This window comes from Manduca sexta, chromosome 17 (assembly GCF_014839805.1).
Source record: "Manduca sexta isolate Smith_Timp_Sample1 chromosome 17, JHU_Msex_v1.0, whole genome shotgun sequence".
NCBI lineage: Eukaryota > Metazoa > Arthropoda > Insecta > Lepidoptera > Sphingidae > Manduca > Manduca sexta.
In genome coordinates this window covers 4,702,988-4,727,986 of record NC_051131.1, presented here as the reverse complement: position 1 = coordinate 4,727,986, position 24,999 = coordinate 4,702,988, and the positions used below count along the sequence as shown (strand labels likewise).

Here is a 24,999-nt window from a genome sequence, read left to right as displayed (position 1 = left end):
TAAATTAGCCACTGCTTCCTGGATTCCAATGTCGTTACGTGATGTCACAGGCTTAGTTTTGTCTCCTATTTGGTGCTATCCTTTTTAGTGTTAGAAATAAAAATTTACCGCTATATATTCGCCAGTCATAACGATAGATCTTACAAGATGTACAGTGTAAATCGATTTACCATGTATGCTATCGTTTTTCAGCAAAAATACTAAACGGTAGTTTCTAATTGCTATCCCCTTAAATATATAATACTAATAAAATACTTTCTTAGTAATAAGTGTTGGCAATAAAACAGGTTTTGAAGTAACTCAATGCAGACAGTCAATCTTGACTACCCTAATATTGTTTCCAAATATTGTAATGAACATCTAATTTCATATACTATAATGAATTACGATTGCCACAATCTGTTTTAAGAACACAGAAACAGAAATGGCTAAAATGTTTACGATTATAAAGCCAACATCGCTATCAAAGTATTCAAACAAGCTTATAACTCGATCGGTTCAATAAAGTTTGATCGTTTTGAATGGCATTTAAACCAATTTGCCATTCTTGAACGTCGGCGTCTGTTCGCAGAGGCAGCATTCAAACATGTATCGCGACTGACGGTAAAATTAAATAAATTCGCAACGGATACACGCAAACCAAGGCCCGATGAGCCCCGCTGATAACTTCCCGAATTTACCATACTTACTTTATTAATAACCTACTTACTAAGTAAGCCTTTCCACCACGTTGTTCGTGTTTCACTTATACGACAATTGTTTTTATGAATGAACTTGTTAATTACTGTTGACTTATTTGACGTGTATATTACGGGATACCTATGAAATGGTCGTAAAATTCAAAATTCGTGAAATAGGAAACTTTTTAAAAATAAAAAGATTACTATTTTATTCAATAATTGCGAAGTGAGATGCGATGTAGTATGTGGTGGGATGGGAAATACAAAACATATTATATTTTGAAATGATGCCATACAGTCGGTTCATAGGTCGTGACCTTGGAAATTAATATCTTGTTAGCAGTTTATTCGCTTTTGTTACAGTCCCTCCGAGTTGATTTGCGAAAGTCAAACGTTGTCTAACGATTGGGCACGGCAGGCTCTACCTGTCACGCGAGCGCGGCACAACGTTCTGCCCGCCCGAAGTATCATTATTATCAATTAAATTTTCAAAATTATCTTTAATATTTACTCGAGTACGTCAGATGCAAACCAGTTAGATCTAAATCGTAGAACATCAGTCGGTGCGGTGTGTACAGTGAGCGTGAATCGTCGCACACGCCGAGCGGCAGGCGCGTGTTCGGTTGCGTAGCGGTTTTTCTCAGGTCGCGTCACAGGGTGAGATCGCGCGGAAGCGAAGGTTGCGCCCGTGACCGCGCCCGCCCGCCGCGGCCGTCGCGATAACCGCCCGCCGTAGTCTCGCAGTATCGCGCCGCGCTTGCTCATCCTCGGACCTCAACCTGCGTGAACCAGTGGAAACCAGTGCGCCGACCCCAGTGTAGTGATGTGCTCGCATTGAACTCTGCCGATGATGTGCAGGCGGTGTGTGTGTGACGTGACAGAACTGAGTGCGACAGGAGACGGACGGCGGCGGCACCTGCGACCGTAGCCGACATGTGGCTGCTGCTACCACTGCTGGCGCTGGTGGCGCACGCCGGTGGAGCCTCTTTTACACCCAACAAGGAATTGCTAGAGTGTGCGAGGTTCGTCAGCAGACATTATAAAATACCCGCAATTCACAAAATTTATGTTGATTGTGACGATGTAAAACAAAATTAATCCGTGAAAGACGCACTGGGACCTCGAATGAGCGACAAAAATAATTTAAACGAACACGCTACACGACCGCCGCCTGTAACGGTGTGCTGGTTTCCATTGAAGGAATTCAAAATTAGGTGGTTTATCATAATTAGTCCCTTCACTATCGTATGAATGACGTAAAATATTGCCGCCAAAACAATACATTTCGTGAATAGATGACCTTTCAGGTTTGAAGTTATTATACGGCTACATGATTGATCTAATACATTGACTTTAATATATTTGCAATACCACTCGTAAGTAATAATCTACTGTCTGATAGTGATATAAATATAATAAGTGTATAAATCTGGCAACGAAGTGGCACTGGGCTCTATAGTCGTACGTGTGCGACCAAAAACTGCCACCACGCGCTGCGTCTCTTCAGTTGGCAAGGCTAATTGTTGACATACAATACACAAACAGCGTGTGCCGATGGCATACAACTTCTTTTGTATATGTATAATGTATCTTATAAATATAATTGTTTAGGTATACGATTTATATCCCTCGGAGATGGTGGCTTTACGCGATACGAAACTTTTAAAATTCCCGGGATAAAGTTTTCGATGTTACCTTCCGTGTATAAATGTCTTACTATCAACAAAAGCAATGATAATCCATTGTATTAAAAGTTACATAATTATAAATAGCTTCCTATGTTATATGTATTGTTTACAATTTACAATGCGTATTTGTTATTTTAGTATATAACAATTTATATCAAAAGGTTTTCATTAGGTTAATGCATTCCGATAATTGCGACTTTTAAACAAAAAGTGAATAACCTTTTTAAAGATTAGGTTATAGCATAATTAAATAAAATATTTTTGAATTATTATATTTGATTAATATCTTTGTGTATTTATACCAAGATTACCCTACGATAGGGCAAACAATACAGTAAAAAATATGGCTTTTAATATCTTAAATTCATTTTTCTCCTTCAACAAATGCCTTTGCCTTTCAAGGCACTTTATTCCTTCATTAACAATTGACATTAAAAATAATAGATAATAATCAAAGAACCTTATTAAAATAATTATCCTTCGTGTAAAAGATTTTTGATAAGAATAAAATGATTACTCTATCAAAGTTAGTCAAAAGTACAATTAATATTTCTCCATTAGTAAACTAAAACATTCATTGTTAATTGTTCTACATTATTTCCGGTTTATAATAAAGTGAATATTGAACATTAACTTTTCGGACGACCAAAAGCTAAGGCGTCCCCATCACCATACATGCCAGAAAGTCTTCGAAACGACGGGAATAATAATTATTAAACAATTTTATCGCATCAAAATCCGTAATACATTTTTTAATTAATGTCAAACATTTTCATAAACATAAATCATTATAATGCATGAAAAATCAAAATAGATGCGTGTTTAAATTTTTATTGCTTACTATTTCTGATGATTAGGCCTACAATTAGATTTACGTACCTCGTTAACCCGTTAATTGTCTTGTTTTCCTACGTCATTCAGACCATGTTTAATTCGATCCTGTTTAAACTGATGTAATAAACATATCCTACATGGATAGGTAAGATAAATAAAGCTACATTACATAATCGTAATTTGGCATAATTGCAAAATCCTGCAAATCACAAATTTTGCAAAGATTTGTAGGTAACTCAATAATAACCTCAGTAAGTATGAGCTAAATTAATAAATGCAATTCAATTTCGCTCTGAAGTGCGATATCAGCGGAGATGTTGTCAGATTAAGATCAGCATCTTAAGATACTCGGTATGTAATAAACCTATAGTAACATTCATTCAAAATATGATAATTTAAGTCATACAGTCTTACTTATAAACTTGTTTTAGCGTTAAGAGATAGTTAAGAATTGCTTAAATACCTGTCAAAAACATCACCCGTTTTCTAGTTTAAGCCGTATTAAGAGGCAAGATGGCGGGTTTTGACTTACAGCTGATCGAGTAAATGTGTGTTTTTACTAAGCATAGCTTTGCGAAATTTTAATAAGTAAGACTGATAGTGTGTAATGTTTGACAGTTGAGTTTTGTTTATTAAATAACGTCGACTCAGCTGAGAACAAGCTCTTAAAATATGTCAGTTTAAATTACATTTTAAATAGTTCAATTAATTAATTGTCTACTTGAGATTCTACTGAAAAGTGAGATTGATTTATTAAAAAGGCGCCATCATGTTTTGTGCAGTGTACCAACCCCATAAATTCTAAGTAATTTAATATTTTATTAAAATTTCGAAACATTCGTTTTTAAACACAAAATCATTTTTTTTTTTGCTACTGCTTTTTCTGCATCTCACTCTTTTAAGGTAAAGTTTCATAATTTATTTGACGATTTTAAGGTCGAAATGTTGAACCTCATTTGAAAGTTGCAATAATGAGTAATAAAATTATTATTTTCCAAATAATAAACTAAAAATTTATTGTCTGTGCAGCTGGTGATGATTCGTCAAAATTGGAAATTTTTCAACGCCACAAATAATGATACGATATGATATTTTAATTATTTAAAGTTTAGGATAGACTAGGTGTTGCTCACGACTTTGCTCGCGTGAAAGCCTTTCCTGCTACAAAAGTCCCTAAAACACTGCAGCGATTCATAGCGCCATATGAACGCTAGCGCCATCCATTTAAAAATGTGATAAAAAACTCCAGTATTTTCCATGAGGACAAATTACCGGAATACAAAGTAGCCTATGTGTTAATCTAGGACAAGGTCCACCTTTATTCAAAATTTATTGCAAGTCCGTTCAGCGGTTTCTACGTATACTTCTTACAAACATCCAAACATTTTTGCATTTATAATGTTAATAAGATAAGAAAGATTTATGTTCATTTCAATGATAACATAAATAACCCTTAATTCAACTTAATTAAAACTTTGTTTCTTTAAAATAAAAATGTTTGCGATTAATTTATATTTAATAATATATATTTAATAGTTTACATTAAGTCTAGTTAGAATGACAATCTAAATTAATATTCCAATACACACAATAACGAATGCAATATGATTAATAATCTCCCTACGCTACGCTTTATGAGAAATAGAAATACTTTAGACACCAGTTACCATTTATAGCTCTATTCCGCTCATACAAAGGTTCATAATATTTGTTCATTAATAAATATATAGTCATTCAGACGACCCGCTACGAACAGTGCCAAGTGCTATTTCACCATCACCTGATGCACATAATAAACCAAATGTATCGCACGTAAGACATTAAATCTTCCTGTATCTAAAAGTATTTTACGGTAGATAAATGTTTTTGGCACACATTGTATAATAAAATTAAATAATAATTTACATTAAAAACTATTTTCCAGAATAACTGAAATGCTCTGTATCTTGTTCTTATTAATTGAACATTAAATAAAGCTCAAAGTTATCTGCACTTCATTCCCGTCTCCAGGAGAATCTCGAACAACGTTCAAGATTCGACGATCATTTAACCGAATAATTACTAAAAGATCACAGCGAGCACAAAATTATGGTCTTGTTTGAATTACAATTCACGTGTACTCAGGTACTAAATTAGATACATTGTAGCGTTTTGTCGCGACGATACTAACGACCTATTGACAACAATAGCTTTTGAAGAGCGTCGCGCCAAAATTAACCGCGTTTATCACTGTATATGCGTCACTAATAACCCAAATATAATCTGAGTGGCCGGCTGCGGTAACCACGCCTATATAAATAAACCCTTGCTCTGAATATCTCTCGTTGCAATGATAGTGCGTCTGTCGTGGCTGTTACGCCTCTATACACTCCACTCACACCTAATAAACTTCACGCCCGGTATCGCATATGGTTACATAATAGCTAAATACGGGGTTATGAATAGACAATATTGAGTAGGACTTCGTATTTAAAGCTCTATGGATTTGTAAGGAAATTTCTGAACACTAAAGTAACTTACAAGTATTCTTTAACCAAATAATTATAAAGAAGACGTATCCATAATAGTTTGAAGGACGGTAATGTAGAGTTTAGTAAGCATTTGGATTATTCAACATGTGCACATTATGTTCCATGAACCATATAATAAAATCAATGTGATAGAAGATTTCCCTTGAGAATCTTAATCTTAATATCTCTCATTATTCATTCTTAGAGTTCGTTCAGTCTACTTACAAATAGTGCACAAGTTCTAGTACTTTGGCTAGAGATATTCAGTGATATTATTTTGAAATTATTCATCTTCAACTTTCTAGCTAAGACTCATTCTAACAAATTATATTTGGGCAAGGCTTAAAACTTAACTTGTATAAAGTTTAGGGCCTGAATAACTTGGACCCAAAAACATACTCCCGTAACGACCCACAACACTACTTATTTTTACTACAAATGGCTAATAATAAAAATAATAATATAAACACACTACGCAACGTAGCGCGCTCTAGGGGAGGCCTATATTCAGCAGTGGACAGTTGTAGGCTGATGATGATGAAACACACTACAGTACACCAGTGGCGAAGGATCCATAAAACCCGATTCCTGTTGGTTTCTCTTTATATAGAATATAATTATCATTACAAAGATTTGCAGACCGTATTTTTGTATATAAGTACCTATATGTTACGTCGGGTCTCCTTTCAGCTTTCAACTTTCGCCACTGCAGTACACATATACTACAGTATATAGTTTTATGATTGGGACAATAACGAAAAGACATTATTTTGAATTCTTGTGAAAGTTGCCATGCCATGTAGGTATTGAAGACCTTGCACTAATTCAGACACTGTTTGGCCTTGCCTCCCTCCTAATTATCGCACAACCACATTGGTATAAAGTAGGACAAGCCATGATCCATGCTGTCACACTGCTTGGCACTTGCGTCCTTGGAGTAACATGGCTATATATTTCAATATTTTTGGCTGGTCTAAAACTAATTACTTGTAGGTCGTCTGTTTCATTCATTGGAGTCTTCGAAAATAATAGAAGTCACGCCGCGCGTGAATATACTCAGCGTCTTCAATAGATTGGGGGTAACATATCTAACTTCAACGTAATTAGCGTAAAATAAACAAAGACTCAATTTACTATTGGTTGTATAATATATTTAATGAATACACTATTGTGTTTCAATTTTAAGTATATTGAATTCAAATTATGATTCTTAACATCTTATCCATGACAACTGAAGAGCACAAGAAAAATATTGAAAAAATTATAATTCTGTATTATTATAATAGGTAGGTAGGTATTGTAACTTCGACTTTTCGGAAGACCAACAATCAATCCGACCGGTGAACATGAATGCTGCAAAGTCTTCGAAACGTCGAGAGAAAATTATAATATAAAAAACCGCGATAAAATCCGAAAAACAGTTTTATTTAGAATACACTACGATTTGAGAATATTCTTGTTCTTTTGAAGTCGGTTAACAAAACATTGTTTTCTCAATGTCTTGATTTTTGCCGTGTTTCTGGTGCAATATGTTGACATTGTCTACGCGATGCCATCCCTATTATTTACTCCTATACAATCGATCACATAAGCACCTAATTTGATTCTATAAAAAACACGTGTAAAAACAAAAGACAATGTAATTTCATTTTATTAGATAAAACAATAACAATACAGCAATCGAACAACAGTCGAGTTATTTCAAATAGCAGATTGTCTAGGTGCCTATTATCCAAGAGCCATATAATTTTATTTGAACACATCATACAATTTAACGTCACCAAGTTTTTAAAAGTAATGTGACCGCGAAATGACCGGACGTGACGTAGTGTTATTTTCATTGTACTTAGATACTGTCTTAGAAATTCATACAGAGATTTAAAGGAAAATATAGTTATACGTCTGTAAAACAGGGAAAAAGAGAACTATTCAAAATACCTACGTATTCATATTTCACGTTCACGTTTCTTTTTATATAACTAACTTAGTATTTTTGATATCTATAGACAAATATATAAGCTGAATACTGCATACTGACGCTGCAAGAAGACCACCAGTAACTATTTATTTTGGTTTTAGATAAGTCAATACGTGAACGGAGATCTATCCTATACACAATACCCCCGTCTATTTCATTCCAATTAATATTGATACTTCTGCACGGTCTGAAAAATTTCTGTGCTGCCCTTGTCTCTCTATAACCTAAGAATAATTCACTTTCTGGTAATGCTGAGCTTCTGATACATACTCCAGCTGTTTAATCTCCATATCAATGTCATTTCAACTGGCAATCTAATGAGATACGTCAGAAGCTGGTTCTGAATCAGATCAGATCATCTCATATCCGTTCTGATCGTACGCATGCTCGTCATTAATGAACCAAAAAACGGCACACATTCATCTTGGCAATGAAACGTATGATCCAACTAGTACTATTTGACTACTAAATCATATTTATAAATATATTTACGATGCATGTACGACAAATAAGCGGTACGCCATCATTTCCGGCGAGCTGTACGCTGTGAAAATAAAATTTCCGCACTTCATAGATTTCGCAGTTTATATGTTAAGGCGTAATAAATATATTAATGACGTGTTAAAAAATATGAATTGGAGACAGTTTTTCTAATTCATATTATTTGTTGATAAAAAACTGGTTACTTAACCTTAAACGTTGTTTTATAATGTAATAATAATGTTTTTCTCCATTATGTCAAAGTAATGGAGGTGCAGAAGACGAGACGCGCTGGCCGGCGGCCAAGAGCGGCTGTCGTTTGGGATCATTGTCAGTGTGATGGTGCAAGAGCACAGGATCAAACAACTGTTAACGACTGACGCTAACCAGAACTCGTATTGCATGAAAGTTTCGCGAACATTCGACATCAAAAATGTGATTGGAAATACTTGCTTTTGACAAGTCTGCAAACGTAGTCTCTACGATGACTTTTATCAGAAATATGTAATACATTAAAACTAAAAACCGGACAAGGGCAAGTTGCACTCGCGCACTGAGGGTTTCGTACAAACTTGTAGTTAAGTATCTAAGTATATAGGTTCAAACATGACAAAGTTAACTTTACCGATCGATGTCTAGGCCCGATTATTGCATCAACCACAAATAATAAGTTTGTAATAAAAAATCCCTTTTTTGTTATTTAAGTGCTGCGTTTGAATTATGGTTCTCAGATTTTATTCTTACTATAATAAATTATATTGAAAGACACTGCTTTTGGTCAAATTTTACAGTCCTTGCGACATCGCAAAATATATGGAAATGTGCGACACACTCGGTCATATCTCTTAATCTCTTTGATTTAGAATTTTGATTTTTTCTCCACTGAAAGAAACCGTAGACCCAAGATTTTGTTGTAAATTTGGAAGTGATACGTCTACGCATTCCTGAAAATAGAAGTCTTGAGAGACAGGCGCACAACAAAGTGATCATATAAGTGTTCCTTTTGAGTTGCTCAGGATTCCAATCCGGGACATCAGGACGGTGTCATACCGCTCATGCAATTTTAAATTGTACAAAATTCACCAAAGAGGCAGTAAAGCGTATTAAAAACCCTCAAATTTGGTACCACTACTTTCTATCACTTTATAGATCAGAAAATAACCTTAAATATAATTAAAACTTAAGTCTCATCATATTTTCTTTGAAGTTATTATATTACTTGAATAAACATGAATTTATAATAACCAATTCGCATAATGCAGACACGCGATTTTACGCTTGCATTATTTCGTATAATTTAATTTACTTGTTCTAACCATAGTCACAAGGTTAATTAATGCATATAATATTTTTTTAAGAAACAACATTAATTATAATGACATTGCTAAATCAAAATAAGTACACATATTTTTTAAATATTTTTTATAAAGCGCTTAACTTATTTTTTCTGAATCGGTTATGAACTTAGATGCAACTTTTAAAACGTAGGAGAGCTACAAATAAGGCTGCTCTAGCTTTATTTTTATAAGGATTATTATGGCTTTTTGATAATCTAAAACCCACCCCCATATTGTGTATATGTTATCTTCTAATCCGTGAAAACTATATTTACTACGACCAACGTGACTATCTTCTGTGCCTCACTTGACAGCTCAAACCAGCCATTAACAGCAGCATGTCTTTAGATGATACCTCCACTGATTATGGATACATAAAGGGTTTATCAAGATCGTCTCACAACAAAGTTATTAAAATTAAACAATTTTTCGGATTTTATCGCGGTTTTAATATTTAAGTTTTCTCCCGACGTTTAGAAGACTTTGCAGCCTTCGTGGTCACGGGGGGGACTGTCTTCGAAACGTCGCGTCGGGAGAAAACTAAAATATTAAAACCGCGATAAAATCCGAAAAATAGTTTAATTTTAATGTCTAACATTCGCGTAAACATAAGAAATCATTAAACATTTAAGTTAGTTATTAATCAGAGATTCTGAATTTATCCCACCGACATTGTAATTATGCTAATAGTACCGCAATCATGTTCGAGTTACCATTAACACAAAAAATTATTCAAACTCGTAATATTTTTTTTTTTCGAACCAGCCGTATATAATACTTAGTATCAACACAAGATTTCCCATTTACAACCTTGCACGATTTGAATATTATGTAGAATCAAAAAAGCTAAACATTAAATATAATTATCAAAATAGATTAAAATAATTTTATTTTCCTTGTTTCATAAAAAGAAATAATCTACTCAATTTTCCCATCATATACACAATGAAATTATTTTAAAAGTTCTAGGAACGCTTAAAGGATTAATCTATAAAACCATCATCCGAAACTAAGAGGTTATTTTTGTTGTAAAAGCATTTTTAATCCCGTAGATGCATGCTAAGCGGAACGCTACCCTTTACCTTCGCCCATAATTGTATTATCTATTGAAGGAGGTACACACATACGATTATGTGTACAGTATGAATCCACTTCTGTTCCTTAGTTATGTAACACTGCAGGTGGAATTATAAACGCCCAAAACACCTGTTTCCATTGATGAGAGTTGTGACGTCAATTTCCAAATGGTACCTATAAAACGCATATATTATATTGTAAATGAACATGTATTGCATTGAGTCCTTCGAATGTTGTGGAAAGGGAAGCCTAAAATAGAATATAAGTGGGAAAATGATTAGTTAATTTATAGTGGTATCGTTTGATATGATTGTCATTTTATAAATTCCTTATAATAAATACACACATCATACATGCATCTTTAAAATGTATTAGTTTAATATTTACTGATATACTTCGCACATCATTGAGAAACTAGATATTTTTATGGAATTAGAATATAAAAATAAACGTATTATAGACTTATACTTAGCAAAGCTGCCGTGTGTAATATCGGTAAACTGACGAGCTTCATTTATTTTTATACTTTGTCTATCGTTTTACTATCTTTATAGATACAATTCTATGCAAACACCGGTGTGTCATTAATAAAAAATATATAAATTTCTGTTTCACTTATTGAACTTTTGCTAAATTATTACGTTTATCTTTATAACCAATTACTACATTCATAAACGATTTAATGACTGAAAATATTCCCATAAAACTGACTAAACCATACGACATGTCACATACATTGTTCAAAAAGTATGTTTTTTATTTCTTTAAATGTCTAGTAATATCATATCGTAATATATTATTTATTTTTCCTGTCGCAACAGATGACATTGATTGTAGGTAATGTTTCCGTATGACGCTACGAATTATAATACCAGTAAACGGAAACCGTTTATCAGAGTCCGTTTCTATTTGCTTTGCTGCTTTGCTATCACGGTGGATGTGATGCGGAAAAATTGGGAATCAGCCACTACAAATCTTACTTTATACTTGTACAAGTACCTTTGAATGAATAGTGTTTATTTTTGCGTGTAAATCTAGTAATTATTTCGCCCTCTTATTTATGAAACGACTTACAACTTGTGATCTAGTTTATTTATAATAATTATAGGTAATAGAAAAAATACCAATTTATCTATAGCAATGCTTTTATAAAGAATGCAATTATATTTTGAAATTCACATTTATTTGTTAATTTTTATGATCATCTCATATGCATTGATCTTTACCACGGACAAAAACTAGTATACGAAAAACACGGGCGCGCTGCTGGCCAGGGAAGAAATAAGGATTAGGAAAAATATTTGAGTTTCGCTCACTATACCAATTACAATATCAAATTGTGACATCACGATGATTTCTTGGTGACAATCGCGTTTTACCATTAGAGTCGGTCCATTCTTGCTGTAGACAAATGTGTAGAGCACGAAATCAAATCCATCCATTTATTGGTCCCCAAAGATTCTTTGATATAAATTAAACTAACATTTAAAAAGTGATATAGTAATGGATATAACTCAACTGATAACAACGATACTGTAAAAGTGGAAAGTGATGTGAAAAGATACATGATACTGAAACGTTTGTTTAGCAAGAAAGTAAACAATACAGCAAGGCGTTACACAATTAAACGAGATTAAATCCATTATTAGGATTAGATTCTATTTATATCAGTTATTTAGATATGTAAGTAGTTCATCCAATGGAAATATTAGCTTGGAACAAACCCAAATGAGGTAATCTTACGTACGTCTCATAAAGAAATTCATATTCGGTTTATTTTTTACTAACAAAATTTATACTTTAATATAATTTTCAAATTAGCATTAGGTCTACTACTAGTAGTATTAATCCTAGTTATGACGTCAGTAGTTCCGAATCTTTACGAATTGTTCCAGAAACTTAAAAATAGCATAACAATAGAGCCCTTCCTACCTAATATGCACTCATTACGTTTTTACCTAGATTTCCCACGATACAATCAACATGATATCTTGTCTAACCAAAATGAAAGAATAGGAAAAAATTCATGACAAAAATATTCCACCATGGCCAGAAAATATGAAACAACTCTAATAAAGGGTTCTATGACATTCACCTTGCGAGTGATTTATTTGTGAAACTGTGTTCGTGTTTTTATAAACATTAGCGTACGTCAAAAATGAACCGTCTGCCGAAACGAGGTCACAGAATAGTGTCAAATTAAAGGCTGTCTATTTCTGTTTAAAATGTCTATAGAATCTATCGCAACAAGCTTGGCGCTTCGACAATATTCCATTACTACCTGTAAAACAAATATGCAGCTACATACTAAATTAAAGTCATTAAATAATACCTCATTACCACACTTTGTATTAATGATTACACGAAAAATTTACTTTAACCAAATAAAGACATAAATTAAATACATAATTCGGGACTATTATATTTGAAATGATATATTTGTCATAAATAATATTCTAGTTAATCGCTTCCCATTTTGATGATATTCAATTATCGATGTTTAATTCATCACAACTTTTTTTCAGCCAGATCCTGTACATGGACCAGCACTCATATCAAATTCCTACAAATTACAACAGAAACATTCCACCGGGTAAGTTTATTCATTATTTCATTTCTAGCTCATTAATGTAAATTGACATAGTATACGACTAAATGAATAAAATAGTTTCATGGCATGAGTGGAATATATTTTGTTAATGACCGAGATTCATGGTATTTTCACCATGAAAATTTTAAAATTTTTGTTTATCGACTAAGGTTATTTATATCGTAGCTCAAGTATATTTTTAGTGTGCGTAATTTAGAATATTGTCATGATAAAACAGTATCAAAAGTCATCCACTTTAGGCCGGACGTTACGAGCCAAATTCGCCGACGAGCAACTTTGGCCTGTCATTAGTCAAAATAGATCAGCTGATAAATTTTGCCAATACTCATAAAATGTTTAAAATAGGTTAATCGTAATTATATAGACGAGGTACTTTAAGTAGATAGACGGGTTTATTTTTAAAAATTAAATAGTTCGTAGGTATCTATTGTAAAATTTTAATGACTTATAGGTACCTCCTTAGTTTCATAACATCGATTTATATTTTGTTTTTTTTGTAATAAAATGGCTTTAATAATATAGGCTTTTGTGAGTTACCCAATCGTACCATAAGCGAACAGTTTGCAGATGTCATTTTTTTGTCTATTTGTTGGGAGATTTGGGGAGAGACTATGTATTTATTTTAAGGTTTATTTTTTAGATACTTAGTAAAATTAGGCAATATAATTCTTTCATGTTTCGTGCGCGAAATTATTTCTAGTAAATATCAAGTATCTACATAATGAGCGTTTCTACCGTCACGCAAAACTGAACAAGCATTGTTGTGTCTCGGCTTAAAAGATTTTGTAGCCAGTGTTATAATTACTGGACGTTATCGGACATGACATCTCATCCCTCAGTGTGACGAGCGTAGAACTTATAAATTCCTGACTGATCAGTTGTCATGCTGAGCATAGGCAAAAAGCTTGCTGGTCTCATCATTCGTTTGTAATAAACGAAAAAATGAAGATACTTAATTATATCTAAAATATTTATTCCGCGCCCTGCAGTAGACATTCAGATTACAATACAGGACGAATATCATTTTATAACGCTTTTTCTTCGTGACTCATGTAATTTGTAAGCAACTGTATGTTGTTAATTTAATTTCTACATATCCGATTTTCTAAACAATTTCATAGTTTCAGGGACTTTACCTCTGCCCTATCATTTAATGTACCAGAAATAAATATTAACGAATTATGGTCTCACAAGGGATTGATTCATTTTAGCCATTCGTTACAAAATTTATATAATTTTGTCGAATTTATTTATTTCCCGGGGGAAATAATTACTAACCTACAATCAGTACCAAAAATTTATTTGTAATGTTGATTAAATTTTACTTTTTTAAGATATGTAATTTCTTCATTTATAAATGTGTGAAAGCCACCAACGACCTCAATTCTCATGCTTTAACAAATAAAAATGTTCTTCTACTTCTGTATATACATCGACTCTTTAAAGTCAATGTATCTAAACGACAATAGTAAACATTAGAGTAAAGCGATTTAAATTTTAATAAGAAAATTCATTTAAAATAAACTTTTTAATTTGTTTTATATTATTAAATTTGTCCTAAAGCTACAAAACCTAGATCAAACGACACAGAAAAATCTGACGATTACAAATGTATATATAATTCGTCTTCAGTATATTGTCGCTTAGATATTTTGATTACCTTTCAAGCGACGATACGTACTAGGTTTGGCTCACGGCTCTGCTCTCGGGAATAAAGTCCCGCAGTATACTTTTCCGGTTTCATTTATCGGCTTGCGTTAGACTAATTATTCTTAAATATATCTTCGCAAACTGTAGTATCCTACTTTATTATCTTATTTTAATCCTTACTAATATTACAACTACGCAAGTTTGCGAAAATATTTTTATGTTTGTGATAAGAAAACACCGAAAAACTGAATGGATAAAGATGAAATTTTCAGCATAAGTAGACGATTTCGTGGATTAACACATAGGCTATATACTGTTATGGCGATAATTTATTCCCAAGGGAATTACTGATTTTTTTTAATCAGATTTTTATTGATGGCAATGACGTGGTGCAGTGTTTTAAGGACTTTGTGTCGAAAAGGCTTTTCGTGCAAGCGAAGCCACAAGCAACGCCTTACGACCAATAGGTCGTATTTAGAATAACACATTTTTTCTACTGATACGCAATATTCAAATGCGCAGCAATAATGAACAATTCAAAATTTTCCCGTTTTAAGCAGAAATTTTAACATATTGTAAATCCTAAAAATGTACTAGGAAGGTAAAACAGAAAAATTATTATATGGGTAAATAAAGAAGATATTATCAACTAACGAACCGTGGTAACCAAATCGATAAATTCACTAGTTTAGTCCGTGATATCTGCGTCATGTCTGAGCGTCCGTCTGTCATAAAACTTTTGATTGCAGCTAATTTCAAACAATTTATCGTAACGATTACAATTTCTTATTATTTCAGGTAAAAACACAACCGTCTACATAGGAGTGAACGTCAACCGGGTTTCTGGAGTTGATGAAAATAAAGAGGTACGTATGCCATATCTTACCTTACTTACCTGTTTAACTTAACATTAATGACGTTTACTATTCAAGTATTAGCCTTCTCAGAAATGTAATTAAGGCAATGACAAACAAGAGATAATCGTATAAGAAACATAATTTTCAGAAACCACGTATTGCTTCAACTGATTAAAAATTATTCCAGACATTGTTAGACATGAAATGCAATGCAAACTAGTTTTTTTTAAAACGGTCACGCCAAAGACACCCCTTTGCACCTGATGGCAAGGGAAGTGGGTCCAATAAAATGTCGACTGACGAGAGATAACTAACCCTCGACTGTTGACACAATTCTGCCGGCCTCTTGGAACCGGATATACACCGGCTGATCCCGGAACGCGACACTCTTAGGTGGGCCACTATGGCCGGTTTTAACACCTTGTGTAAAGCCGCTATCGAAGCGGATATAACATATATCCAACCACTAACAAGACAAAACTTTCCTAAACTTCATTCAATTAATAAAAATGTTTTATCCTTTCAGGAAATAACACTTGACGTGTTTTTGCAAGTATCATGGGCAGAGAACCGACTCCACATGCCTTCGGGCATGCCGTTCATTGACCTGCCCTGGGAGTTTCGACAGCTGATTTGGACACCAGATCTGTACATCTGGCAACTGCAGACGATGAGGATTATGTCAGTGCTACAGGAAATGGCGTCGCTGAGGCTTTATTCCAATGGCACTGTCTCAGTCAGTATTGGGTTCGTCGAATTTGTTTTATAAATACTTTTGGCTAGTTTCATCTGGAAAGTTTCAAATAGGCTACAGAAGATCGGTATTTACAAAAACTATTACACGTTTTATGAAAACCCAGCACGCATATGCGATTATGCAATCTATATCAATCATATACTATAAGTAACTAGCTGACCCGACAGACGTTGTCCCGTCGTAACTATGAATTTTCAGCGCGCATTATATCAATCGCTGAAATTAACTTTTCTTAAATTTTCTAACTTTCCGCTCATCTTCCTTAATTGTTTCTGTTATAAGATCCTGCTCCTGACAATAACAAAAACAACAGCAAAAAAATAGTGAAATCGGTCCAACCGTTCACGCGTGATGGCGTGACCAAGGGAAATAGGGATTAATTTTTATATAATATATAGATTTATGTAAAACGCACTCTCTTGTCCTCTAGATTATTAATGCATTACAAAAGGACAAGAGATGAATCCGATCAATGTATTTTTGCCCTATAATCCAAGAGAACCAACACATAATGAAATGAAAATTAAAAAACATTATATAAAATAAAATAAAATATGAAATAATAATTTTAGTATAAGGATTTGCCATGCACAAAGTATTACTTAATCTTTGAATACGAACTTATCAGCCCTAATTCTACAATTCTATGTACGGAATACAGATGTTAGGGTACTATACCAAATATGTAGTTTAATTTCATTTGTTCAGAAGAAGTTAAACAACAATGTTACAGCATATACCTACCTATTAATTTTATTTCAGAGCGACTATCACAATCAAATGTGAAATGGACTTCGTTTTATACCCACTGGACGTACAAAACTGCGCTATTGACTTCGGAAGTTGTAAGTAATTGACATTAAAAACTTTAAAGGATTACATTAAGCATAAAATTACTCAATAAAAATCAAATTATTCAATTCGGAGCATGAAGATATAAAAGTGCACTAAATAAAAAAACAATTAAAACTAAACGCAAACATCTAAAAGCGGAAAGTTTCGACGTTGTAAAAGTGTTTTAAATTTTCCGTGTTAGCTGAATGTTTTGTCTACACGCCAGTTAGCGACTTTTATTCGTATACTTTTTTAAAGATCTACCAGATTTACGATCGTGGTAATTACGGACGCGAGCCATGATTGATATTTTTTAACAGATGGCCGCAAAACTCTTAGAGAACTGATGGTGAGTAATCACCCATGAACATCTACAAGGTAAGTAAAAACTCAAAACCCAGTCAAAATTGAAAAAAGGAAATGGATATTGTGAAAGGACGCGGAGTTTCCGCCTTCGGCAATCGCATTAGTATTTCAAAATGAAGTTACAAAAACTACCATTCCTGTCGGGTTCTATGACAGTATTCCGCATCACACAGCACCTTCACATTCGCAGACAAGTACACATCAGAGGACGTGCGCTTCGAGTGGCGCGAGGTGGCGCCGTGGCTGGGGCTCGGGCTGCTCGGCGTGCAGCGCAGAGAGTTCCGACTGCCCAAATATGTTGTCACATTCGCCACGGACAAAAGTAATCTTATTCGCAATTTTGGTGAAGGTAAATGTATATTTATTGCTTTGCGCTTATGTTTGCGCCTTGTAACTAACTACGTACCTACTAACGCTGTCGCGTCGTCGCTATGCGCTGGCATGCCGCCCGCACGCTCGGAACGGATGTTCTTAATGGCTCATTGTTGAACTTTTTAACGTATCATATTTTTATATTCTTTGAAAACTTATCATAATTTAAATTAATTAAGTAGCATTTGACATCCGCGCCTAGCAACAATCTCTATGTGATCGTCTGGGAATGCACTTTTATGTGTACCTATCTAGTGTCGTCGTTTTGTAGTTTTAGTTGTAGTGTACGGCATGGCATGCAATGTTGTGTGATGTAAAGAGTGAAAGTTTATTTATATGCCAACAAAACACAAATAGTTTCAAGTGGAACACGTGAACTTTGGAAGTTTGATATTTACGCTGAAATTATGTAGATTTTCTTTGTAGATATCAGTATTTGGCTTCTAGTATTCGATAGACAAAATATTTTTTGATTTGTATAAAAGCACAATGGAAAGTGTTATAGTATAGTTGAAAATGTATTTAGAAAATTCACTGGTATAAAGAAAATTAAATTAACGTTAGTAATGTTTGCAGGCGAACATTCAGCCGCGCGTTTGCAGATAAAGTTATCGCGCGAGCTTCGCAGCTACTTACTAGAGAGCTACTTGCCATCGTCGCTGTTTGTCATCATATCCTGGGGCAGTTTCTGCGTGATTCCAGAAATTGTTCCCGGTCGGATGGTGCTACTGGTGACCACGCTGCTCTCCCTCGTCACCATGTTCGATACAGTCAGGTAGTTTTTGTTTATGGCTTACTTCTTTGCCATTAATTAGACCTTCATTACTGTATTCAACCATTATTTTCTGTGTTACCTTCACGAATGTCGTTTAAGTAGTAGTATGTAAAAAACACGTAGTTAGGTACCAGTGGCGAAGCGTCCGTACAACTCGATTCCTACGGGCTTGCCTTCAAGGTTTATTTACGATTGTCTTAGTTTTTATTTTCTGTTAAATTGGCCGATTGTTATGTAAGGCCAGTTTTGCCTTTGGTTACCTTTTGAATAATTTCACCCTTCGCCACTGGTAGGTACAAATTAAAGTCTCCAAAACTAATAACTCATTTTATCGGCAGTACAAACTCGCCGGACGCGTTGGAGCTGAAATGTATCGAAGTATGGTTAATCTCGTGCACTATGTTCGTGTTCATCGCGTTGCTGGAGTATTTCGTGGTGCTGTTCGGCATCAGATACGACAAGAGCTGGAGCCGGCGGCGGCAGGACCTGCGGCGCGCCGCCTCCGCCGCGCAGCTCGCTCCGCCACCGCTGCACGTCAATCACTCACAGGTACGAGCATCACTAGCAAAGCATAAGGCAGGGGCGTAGCTACCATATTGTGATGCGAAGCACCCCGTGTAAATTAACAAAGCAACTTGCCAACAAGTTTGATCGGGGACGCTTTTTCGCGTTGCACATACTCGACTGGGGACACATTTTTCCATCTAGGCCCTTGATTACCTTGCTATGCCTCTGTATCTCAATTGTATTATCGGACGCAAAATTTAGAAGAATATCTTTGAACGTGACTGTGTATTTGCATTGTATTACAGATAAATTGGCGTATAATTTCACTACATGATACAAATGGACAGGATAATTCGCGAGCACAGAACCGTTATTGACAAGCTTCTAATTCGCGCACCCATTATATAAAACTTTACTGCAGCCTGCAACTCATTACCAATCATTCCTCTCAATCACCCGTTAAAATCCGTAAATTTTCGTTAGCACACTCAGCCTAGTAATCGTGTATGTGTCGATATTTTTAAAAACACCAACATGATATTATTTTACCTAAGTAAATATAGAGCTTTGGCATGACGAGCATCAGTAACCACGCCCTCATGACATGATTTGTTATGCACTTTTACAGCGGTTGGGAACGCCGGTGACAGGAACGCCGCAAGGAGGCGTGTTCTCTCCCACGCTTAGCGTCGAGGACGAAGGCCTCAAACAACAGTTTGAACATCAAACTATACAAAGGGTAAGTCCTCGATTAGTAGCTAAGACGAAGCCTGTGATAGCCGAACCAACGTTCCAGTGTAGTCCTACACTGCATGTAAAATAAATCGAATACACGTAATATCTAGAAGCATTGATTTTTAAAACTAGGCCACCAATTTCTAGTTATCCCAGTCGGGAAAAAGGAATTGGAGACAAAATAAAGTTGGATGTGAAACAAGGTCACAAACAGTTAGCAAGGTAAAATAATTATAACAAGTACTGCACTGTGTGGCTAACGTAACGCAGTACGTATAGTTTGGATCACGCTCGATGTAGCGGTACCATGTATTGCGCTGTATAAATACTTGAATATTTATAGAACATACACGTTCAGGTAGGTGCAATCATCTAGACTAGCCAAGCAAGTAATACATAATAAATCGTACCTAATCGATGGCGTAAATATAGATATAGTACGTAGCTAGATCCGCAAAAATAGACTTAGTATAGAATATGAAAGCATCATTTTGTTACAGATATCACAAAATTCGCCGTTATCATATCTGCACATGACGTAAAATGAAATAATAGAATAGTTTGAATGAGTAAACGCTAACTGTTGTAATGCAAATACACCGTTATGTACACGAGTTTCATTTAATTTAATTTCTTTTATTATTTTTCGGTTTTTAATTAGGATTCTCCAATCCTGGATTCAATGCCGCCAAATGGTGGTCCGAGCAGTTTTATAACGCGAATCGCCGGGATGGCGGACCGCGGCGTGATGTTTTGTGGCGCCCAACATGGTGCGCTCGATAAATACGCGCTAATGGTGTTCCCTATCTGTTTCCTACTGTTCAACGTTATTTACTGGACGACATATCTCAGTGAAGCGCATCGTGTTATGCACGATTAAGACTTGCGTGGTTGACTATGTGTTATTACAGTGCCTAATTATAATATTTGAAAATTTGTAAATAAATTACTATATTTATAGTTACAATGCTAGTCGAATCAAGTGTATTAATGTAATTAATTTATTATAAAAAGGTACATGTTTATTTTCGAATCAATTCATTAATATTTATTGTAATTATACCAAACTATCTCATAATAATAACTGTACTTATTATGGAATATGTTCTAGACGTCAATGTTGATAACATGAATTATGTTTTTTTACCAAAAACTGTATCTACTAATTATTAATGGCGATAAGGTATTTATTCAAACCGTAAGTATATCTAAAAGAGTTTAAAGGGACCACGAAAGTGCTCAGTACAAAAATAAATGTAATATCGGATGCCTTTCACACTGGGTGCCTTCTACCAGATACTTTTATGTGGGAATTAACTAGAGAAAAATTACATATCAATGTTACCTATATTGTAACCTATAACCGTTTATATGATTCGATTTTAACAGTAAAATGACTAGTATTATGCGTTATAACAATAGCCTGAAGAAATTAAGTAAGACATACAATATTACTCCAAATAAAAAAGACAAGATTTAATGATTTTGATGACACAAATTGGGATATTAGCGTACAAGAGAAATTCAATTTCTTTGTTACTACTAAAAAATTATCTAAGTACAATTAAATTGCTTAAAAGCTTTTCCCAAATTGAGTGATTAGAAAGCTTGGATCATATCCCACCTCAGCCAATGTGGGTTGGTACTAAACATTGACTCCACCAGAATCTTATTTTTTGACCAGCAGCATTATGTGCTAGAAATTTATTAGCATCAAGCCACTTAATAATAGAAAAGATGAAGACAAAAGAGATGATCGATGATTGAATTTCGTCAATCAAGCCATTTAAACTAAAAATAATAAGAAACAAATCCAATCATTTACAAAATACGAGACCAGAAATAAACACTCAGTCATATCTAAGTAGGTAGTAGTTGTTTCCTAAGCCGGTGCCTTTTTTACCAATGCCACTACTGTTGTCTTGTTTTAACTCTTAAGACAACAGTCGTTTACGACTTTGGCCCAGTGGACCTACTGGGTATTAAATGTCTCCAGGTAAAGTGCTTGACGTAGCGCAATCTCATGGAGATGGTGCTCCCAGCAAAACGGCAGACTAACCATATTTTTAGAGCTATCTATTCGATATTTATAAAACATTTAGAAAAAAAAATTAAGTGTCATATTTCTACATTATTTACTTTGGCTGTTTAATTTTTTTTTTTATAATGTAGTTATTGTTTCATCGATTTCATAATGAAAATGCTTATTAATTTGTCAATTCCGTGCACTTTCCAAAGTACATATCATATTAACTTGCCAACCAAGACAATTCAATAAGGAACATTTTGGTAGTTTATAATTTATAAAAAGACGTAAAAAAATTTTTAAGCAATTTATACATATTCTCGCCCGTAATTGTTCGCCGTAACTGTATGGGACAGATGCCTTAATTACAGGAGAGGAGGGCCTTAACTATTTGGTAATTAGGGGTCCAGATTGGTGTTACTAGTTATAAAGGGCACAGATAAAACTTGCCACAAAATGGCTTAGTAGTTCGTCTCGTTATTCATTTGTATAAAAAAAGCAAAAAGAAACAACATAAGTGCATACATTTATACGTGTCAAACCTATAAATACCTACTTACATAGGTGGATATAGAGCAAATGTATTATATTCGACTTAAACTTATAGATAAAACTGTTTATCTTGTGTCTTTAGATCAATCTTTCACCATAATATCGACGGTTGAAAGGCATTATTTACGTAAGCGACATTTTTGCGACACTAAATTTCATACATATTTAAGAACAGCACTTTATTCTGTTTTTTTAACATAGTTAAATTTTTTTTCACCTTTCAACCTTCGATATGGTTTACCGGGTATGCAACTTCTCTGCCGCTGTGTAGATCAAGTTCATTTTTAGATGTAAGAATGAATGATTCTGTATGATACGAAATAGGTGTAGTTTAAGTTTTAGACAATAAGTAATACTTGCTAAGTATTTGTAAATATGTAAAAGGGTACTGCCAAATACATACGTAATCCATACTAGTTTTGAAGTTAAGTGTAGATGATAGTTTTGGTTGTATTTTATTTCTGAGTATGCAGTATCAATTTACAAAAATATGTGAGCGACAATCAGTGGAGTATTAGTCTTATACCTATTCCTCAGGAACAGCATAAAAGCAAAAGAAAAAGAAACGGGATTACTATCAATTAGAAACATCGCTTTCCCTGAAGAGCTGTTAACCTCTAATGTGTAATACTCAGAGCTGTATTAATACTTGCAACTTAGTTTTGCTTTTAAATACGTTGTCAGCTGAGAACGAGTCAAATTAAAGTCAGCATCTTAAGGGCATCGGTATTTGATAAACAGATATCAACAACATCTCAAATGATAAGTCACTGCATAATTTAACTATTCAGGTAGGCCATAGGAATCAGAAGTATTTTATGATTCTGATTTTAAATAATATTGAAGTTCCTATATAAATATATACTTTAAAAGCAATTTTAATAAAAACTGTTTCTGAGGATAATAATGTAAGAAAACTAATGAAAGTATATAGGTGAATAAACATATTTTTTTATGATAAACTAATTGTAAAGGCATACTACGGACCTACCATTTTAACTATTTGTAGACAGTAAAAAATTATTACACTACCTTAATTGACGGAGGCATAGCTAAAATTTAAGGGTACTTGACAAAACTATTGTATATTATTTAATTTGTAAGTCATCACCTACCTGTAGTGCCTAAATTGACTGCTTACATATCTGACATGATTTTAGACTACCTACCTAAATAAATAAAGGTTAAATTTTGTAATTTGTTACATAAGTAGATAACGTAAACCGAATTATAATATTTTTTTTTTTATAAAATTCAATCATCGTAACTATAAGTAGATAATCAAGACGCCAATGGCCAGTTGTGCCTTGGGTTCTTACGAACGTGTTTGTGGTATGAGACAATGATTAATGTTATTTCGCCCCTAGTCATAGGAAATTATGATCTTATTAGTTATTAAGTTATTATTTACATAGATAAATAAAACAATTGTTTTCTTCGTCTCATTGAACCTACTGAAGCACAAAATATTTAATTGCACAATATTAACGCAAATGTTAAATGTTAATTAAGGTAACTTTCAAAGCGATGAATACAGTAAGGATCATGATAATTAATGTAATGACCATTGGAAAACAATGAAAATAATTTACGTGAGCCATATATGCGATTGTTTACGTAGAGACTGCTACCAACCCCTACTATCCTTAATCTCCCTATTCTTGAGGTTAAAATGCCTCCTTTGTTCATTTTTTTGTCTCCCGCTTTGCTATGGAGGGAAATGGACGATTAATATTTCCAACTCCTCCCTGTCTTTCTATTTGATTAATTTTGTTGCGGGATAATGAGAAATTTGTGTTCTCTGTGACTCGCCGAGCTTCACCGCTCGGTGTCATAAAATGCGTGCCACTGCTGTTCCTGGCTTACAGGAGTTGTAGTGGTGGGTGTGAGGGCGGAAAAGTCTCTCTTGCCAACCTCTACTTTCGTTTGCCACGCGATCTGATCAAATAATAGTGTGTTACCTATGAAAGTTCGCCATCCATGTGAATTAATACAAAATTTACTAATAAATAGTATGATCGAATTTGGTTTGTAACAAGAACTTGATAGCAAATGATTCAGAATAGTAATTTGGCTACAATTTTAAATATTTTTAATGTTGTATGTGGGAAATACAAGTTACCTGTAAAAAGGAAGATCTGCTTTTTAATCCAATCATAGTAAATATTAAATGATTATACATAATGTATATTAATATCGAATATAATGTAACTGTTAAAGTACAGTATTACATTGTCAATGAAATAGGGAATATTATGATGTATTGTAAATAATGAAATAAAAGACATTATTTTAATCATCTAAAATTGGTTTCATTTAATATAATTATTTTATTTACATTATCTACACTATTCTACATGATTTATTTCAAAT

At 34.0% G+C, this 24,999-nt stretch overlaps 1 protein-coding gene across 3 annotated transcripts; it reads left to right on the top strand.

The window, feature by feature from the left end:
- Nucleotides 1-1,254: 1,254 nt before the first annotated feature.
- Nucleotides 1,255-24,932, top strand: LOC115445163 (gamma-aminobutyric acid receptor subunit delta). 3 transcript variants are annotated; one of them, XM_030171338.2, is made up of 11 exons: nucleotides 1,255-1,702; nucleotides 13,110-13,177; nucleotides 15,644-15,711; nucleotides 16,229-16,449; nucleotides 17,222-17,304; nucleotides 17,850-18,008; nucleotides 18,608-18,806; nucleotides 19,145-19,355; nucleotides 19,942-20,052; nucleotides 20,196-20,270; nucleotides 20,710-24,932. In XM_030171338.2, exons 1-11 carry the CDS (start codon nucleotides 1,614-1,616, stop codon nucleotides 20,926-20,928), a joined length of 1,503 nt encoding a protein of 500 aa, XP_030027198.1. In that variant the 5' UTR covers nucleotides 1,255-1,613; the 3' UTR covers nucleotides 20,929-24,932. The 3 variants fall into 3 exon arrangements, with proteins under 3 accessions (XP_030027198.1, XP_030027201.1, XP_030027200.1); XM_030171340.2 differs by lacking the exon at nucleotides 20,196-20,270 and having other exon boundaries at nucleotides 1,257-1,702; nucleotides 20,710-23,982; XM_030171341.2 differs by lacking the exons at nucleotides 19,942-20,052; nucleotides 20,196-20,270 and having other exon boundaries at nucleotides 1,256-1,702.
- The last annotated feature ends 67 nt before the right edge of the window (nucleotides 24,933-24,999 follow it).

What these genes read in the sequence shown, in the direction of transcription:
- LOC115445163 (XM_030171338.2), top strand. Translation starts at nt 1,614, where the DNA reads ATGTGGCTGCTGCTACCACTGCTGGCGCTGGTGGCGCACGCCGGTGGA. An exon ending in CGCTATTGACTTCGGAAGTT is followed by an intron (nt 17,305 to 17,849) that starts GTAAGTAATTGA and finishes TCACATTCGCAG; the next exon opens with ACAAGTACACATCAGAGGAC. An exon ending in ACCATGTTCGATACAGTCAG is followed by an intron (nt 18,807 to 19,144) that starts GTAGTTTTTGTT and finishes TTTTATCGGCAG; the next exon opens with TACAAACTCGCCGGACGCGT.